The 4,279-nt window shown below is 45.0% G+C and overlaps 1 protein-coding gene across 1 annotated transcript; it reads right to left on the reverse strand.

Annotated features, from left to right (window-relative positions):
* Positions 1–1,966: 1,966 nt before the first annotated feature.
* Positions 1,967–3,319, reverse strand: PDE6H (phosphodiesterase 6H). The gene is made up of 3 exons (XM_036401129.2): positions 3,180–3,319; positions 2,911–2,951; positions 1,967–2,043 (listed from the first exon to the last, which is right to left on the reverse strand). Exons 1-3 carry the CDS (start codon positions 3,317–3,319, stop codon positions 1,967–1,969), a joined length of 258 nt encoding a protein of 85 aa, XP_036257022.1.
* Positions 3,320–4,279: the final 960 nt, after the last annotated feature.

The following is a 4,279-nucleotide window of genomic DNA, read 5'->3' on the forward strand; positions in this document are numbered from 1 at the left end:
AAGGACAGGGCTAGTACATGAGCTTGAAAGAAAAAGAAATCAGTTCCCTATAGTAAAAGTTAAATAAAAGGTCATTTATATAAAGAACACTTAGGGAAAGAAGAAAAGCATTAAAAGGTGAGAAAGGCAGGAGAAGCTGGAAGTAAGTGGAAAGGACAGAGTGCCTCTGGCCAAGGAAATAGCTGAGGGCTGCAATTAGCTAAATGGTACACGGCTCCTGCGCTGCCATGGTGCTGCGGTTCTGAACCGCTCCACGGCTCACTGCTGTGTCTAATGGCAGCAGGGCTGGATAATAAAAGCTGTTCTCTGGACTGCCAACAGGAATTCATTTCCTTTAGCTTTTGGTGCCCCAGCTATATTTTAACTGAAAACTGTGAGCTTTTATTTCTGGAATAACAGTAGCAGATAACTACGGCACTGCCATGGATTTATAGCAATGCTTTTTGCGTGGGGATCAATCGTTTAGACAGGATTTGCTCTCCTCTCCACAATCACTCCTTGCTCCCATTAATATGTTCAGCCTAGGAAAGATATGGTAGGGGGAGGCAGTTCTTATGCAATGAGGCTTCTTCAGCTAAAAGCAATGACTAAAAATTCCACCTCCTCTTATGAATACTATGTAGCTACAACAAACTTGCTCCTTGCCTGCAAACAAGCCAAAAGCCTTTCCCTAATGCCAGGGAATCTCGGTGCCTTCCCTGAACATTTAAGTGGTTGTGGGTGCCTCACCACTTGGCAGCACTCACTGCCAGAGAGCAGCAGACACAGATCGATGGGGTTAAGTGGATTCGCTCTGTGCTTGCCTGCATGTACACATCCCTCCCTTCCCCTGCCTCCCCGCTTGCTCTGCTCTTACTTCTCTCTGGGGACACCGTTTCCCTGCTTGTCCAAACAAGCTCCAGAGCCTGAAATTGCCAGAGAGTGAAGAGAGAAAAGCCTTCCTACTTACGAGGGGCAGGGTGAAGGGAGACTTGTCCTATGCTAAATACAGGGAAGAGGGAGCAATTACTGCAATATCATTTTCTGCTGCATGTGGCAGGACCGCTGGCACAGTCTGGTGACAGATCATAAGGATTCTCTGTCTTAATAAGCAGCAAGCATGTCCTGTGGAGCAAATGTCTCATGTAAATATGTATTGGCATGGGGACAGGTGTCACACAGGGCTTCCCATCAAAGGAGAGGAAATGCAGCATCATTTGGAGGGCTGCTTCTTTGGAAGTGCAACCACAAAGGAATGAATAATAGGATTAATTCACTTAGCTATTGATCTCAGACGCACACATTTTCATTTAACATTATGAGAACAGCCAGACTCTCATGGTTCATAGCCTGTGGGCAGTACAGCAGAGACAGCATTTGCAAGCCCTTTTCCCCATTTGCTGATGAGGTAAATCTTAGCAGCACGTTCCTTATGGGAGCTGCTGGGGAAGGATCTCCTATGGAAAACAGCCTAATGTCTGGACTGGTGTGACTCTAATGCTGCTCTCTACACATGTACTCTGAGCAAATAATTGGTGGCCAAATAACACGGGGACCTACCCACAGAAGTTCTATATAGAAAGCTGAAGAAAGGAGGGAAGGAAGAAAACAGAATAGGCTGATTTAATTATGTCTGGACATACATGCACACAATATCTCAGCTAATCAGGGAAGAAGTTCAGATACAGCCTCCCCATATTGCCATAAACATTGAAGATCTATGACAGTGAGAGAAGAAAGAATATGGTGCAGGGAGACATTAAGACATTTTTCAGTAGTTTCATCACATGGAACATGAGGTCTGCTCAGGGTCCCAAATAACTTCTTTGCCAAATTAATCTGCAAAGTTAAGTTTCTCATAGCTAGCTCTTACAAAACCACCCTGCCCATAAGCAAGCAGATGCAAGGGCCAAAAGTGTCAAAGGTGGTAAAGACCATGCTGGGATCTGTGGAGTCACCAGGTGACACCAGCAGAGATGCTGACACCTTAGATGATCCCGAACTGGGCCAGCTCGTGCAGTTCCAGATGGCTGAAAGCTTCCCATGGGCAAATCACGGTGATATCTGCAAAAGAGGGAAAATGACAAATGTGTTCTCATAGCCCAATGCACTCCTTGGATTTATTTTTTATTAATGGAAAGGCTGATTTACTCAGGAAACATTAATAAGAATGAGATTCTGTTTGAAGGTTAAATGGGCAGATGAGCATTTCCAATCTGGTACTACCTGTCAGACCAAACCAAATCAGTGTACTTTCTCTCTGTGAACAAAAGCAAGCCAGCAGTTCCTAGTCTCTTCAGTGACTATGTAAACTGGTGTAATAGTTAATTCCAGTTATGTGGTTTCTCCTGTTCTTATAAATTACCTGTAGTCAAACTGTGATCTCCTTGAAGACATGTGCAGATTAAGATCAGATGCTGAATAATTTGGCCTACAATATTCAGGATCTGTAACTGTCTCTTCATCAATACTTCAAAGATCTGACTGGCTACAGCTCATCCAATGCATTTTTCTCAATCCCAGATGGGTACAGAAAATTCTTAAAATTAGGATTCTGATGACAACACAAGTACTTGACCATCTGGGATTTAGTTTCTGTGATTTTTTGGTATTAATAGCTTAGCATTTAGCATTTATTTGAGAATCTCATGCTGCTGAAATTCTTAGCCACAGTATTAGCAGAAAACAAACAAGCACTTCTGCAGCCCAATGTAGGTAGTCTGAAGCTGAAACATACATAAATAGTCTTTTCTTCACATAGTGTATAAGCATGAATGTGGCAGCTTGGGGAGGCAGAACTAGTCTTCTCTGGTGACCCTGAGAGCTGCAGACAGGCCAGGGGAACAGAGGCCACCCCAGAATCCTCTCCCATGGTCAAGTTTGTCTATGCTAGTGCTAAAGCAGGGCACGACAACATCCTGCAGAGCTTACCTGTGCCCAGCCCCTCCATGCCTGGGATGTCATCTCCAAACCTAGGAGAGAAAAGAGCAGGTAAGGAGTGAGTTTGGGGCAGCAGCAAGGAAAGGGGAGATGCCCTAAGCCCCAGCCAAGGAAGAAGAATTGTGGGCAGGGAGCAGAAGCTGAGAGGGGGCAGGGGGAAGCCTTCTGGATCCTTGCCCAAGGAAGATGCACAGAAGCACGACGTAGCAGTGGGGGGCGACTCAACTAGCACGGTTTCTTTTCTTTCCACAATTTCTTACCCTCTTACTCCTTTTTTGGGGGGCTTGCTCTTGAACTGCCTTGTCTGTCTCTGCTTGAACTTGGGGGGTCCCTTGCGCGGTGTGGTGGGGCCGGTTGGAGCATCCCCGGTGTTGAGGTTGGCGGCCGGGGTCTCGCTCATCGCTGGGCTGTGGGCAGCTGGCACGGGCCTCTCTCAGATCCCTCTGTCTGCAAGATAACAGCAAGGACTGGCACAACGCTCTGCTTATCTGTTCTAGGTATCAGTAGTCAGATGACAGAAGTATGGAAAATATAATTGTGACAGGATTAAAGATAATGGTATTATAGATAAAGAAAGATTGTAATGAGTACAAATTAAGCAGGGTAGTGCTGCCTTTCATCTGGCATGCTGGAATTAAGATGCCAAACAAAGAGCACTTGAGCTAAGGCCAAAAAGACATTTACTCTACAGTGCAATGTCTTGCCGAGTCATGGAGACTAACACCTCCTTTTGTCTCAAACACAATTGCACTCTTGGAGACAACTTGCTGCAGAAACTTGCCCCACAATTTAGATAAAACAGGAAGTTTAACACCAATGCTGGGGTTTTTTTTCTAGCTAGCTTTGGAGTAGCGTTGCTGAGGTTTTTGCTTACTGCTTCAGGACCTGACTACAGGAGCCACGAAGACACATGTATGGCTTAGAGAAATATCCTGTCCTTGGGAATCACCATGATACACCACTTGTTCTCATACTTCTGGCTAAGCATTACCTTTATAACAATGATGGACATGGGACACTGGGCTGGATGGGTCCTTTGTCTGGGTGGAGCTGCAATTAGGGCCCAATGTTTGTCAATAGCAAACTCGTGGGAAATATAAGTTTTAAAATATAACTCATGGGAAATAGCACAAGATCATTGCAAGATTATGCAGAAGGCTAAGGCAACACACTGGAGACTATCTTTTAGGCAGAAGTTTATTTCACAAATTTCTCAGGATTCACAGGAGTAAAGCCTGCAATTTTCCCCAGGATGTGCCCACTTTGGTATTTTTGAGCATTGTATTACATGTGCTGACCCCTCCTCACCACACTGTACATGAGCCAAACTCCACAGGAGATAAATAGTTATCAGGGTGCA

This window comes from Molothrus ater, chromosome 5 (assembly GCF_012460135.2).
Source record: "Molothrus ater isolate BHLD 08-10-18 breed brown headed cowbird chromosome 5, BPBGC_Mater_1.1, whole genome shotgun sequence".
NCBI classification, from domain to species: Eukaryota; Metazoa; Chordata; class Aves; order Passeriformes; family Icteridae; genus Molothrus; species Molothrus ater.

What these genes read in the sequence shown, in the direction of transcription:
- PDE6H (XM_036401129.2), bottom strand. Translation starts at nt 3,319, where the DNA reads ATGAGCGAGACCCCGGCCGCCAACCTCAACACCGGGGATGCTCCAACC. An exon ending in CCCAAAAAAGGAGTAAGAGG is followed by an intron (nt 2,952 to 3,179) that starts GTAAGAAATTGT and finishes TTTCTCTCCTAG; the next exon opens with GTTTGGAGATGACATCCCAG. An exon ending in CATGGAGGGGCTGGGCACAG is followed by an intron (nt 2,044 to 2,910) that starts GTAAGCTCTGCA and finishes CCTCTTTTGCAG; the next exon opens with ATATCACCGTGATTTGCCCA.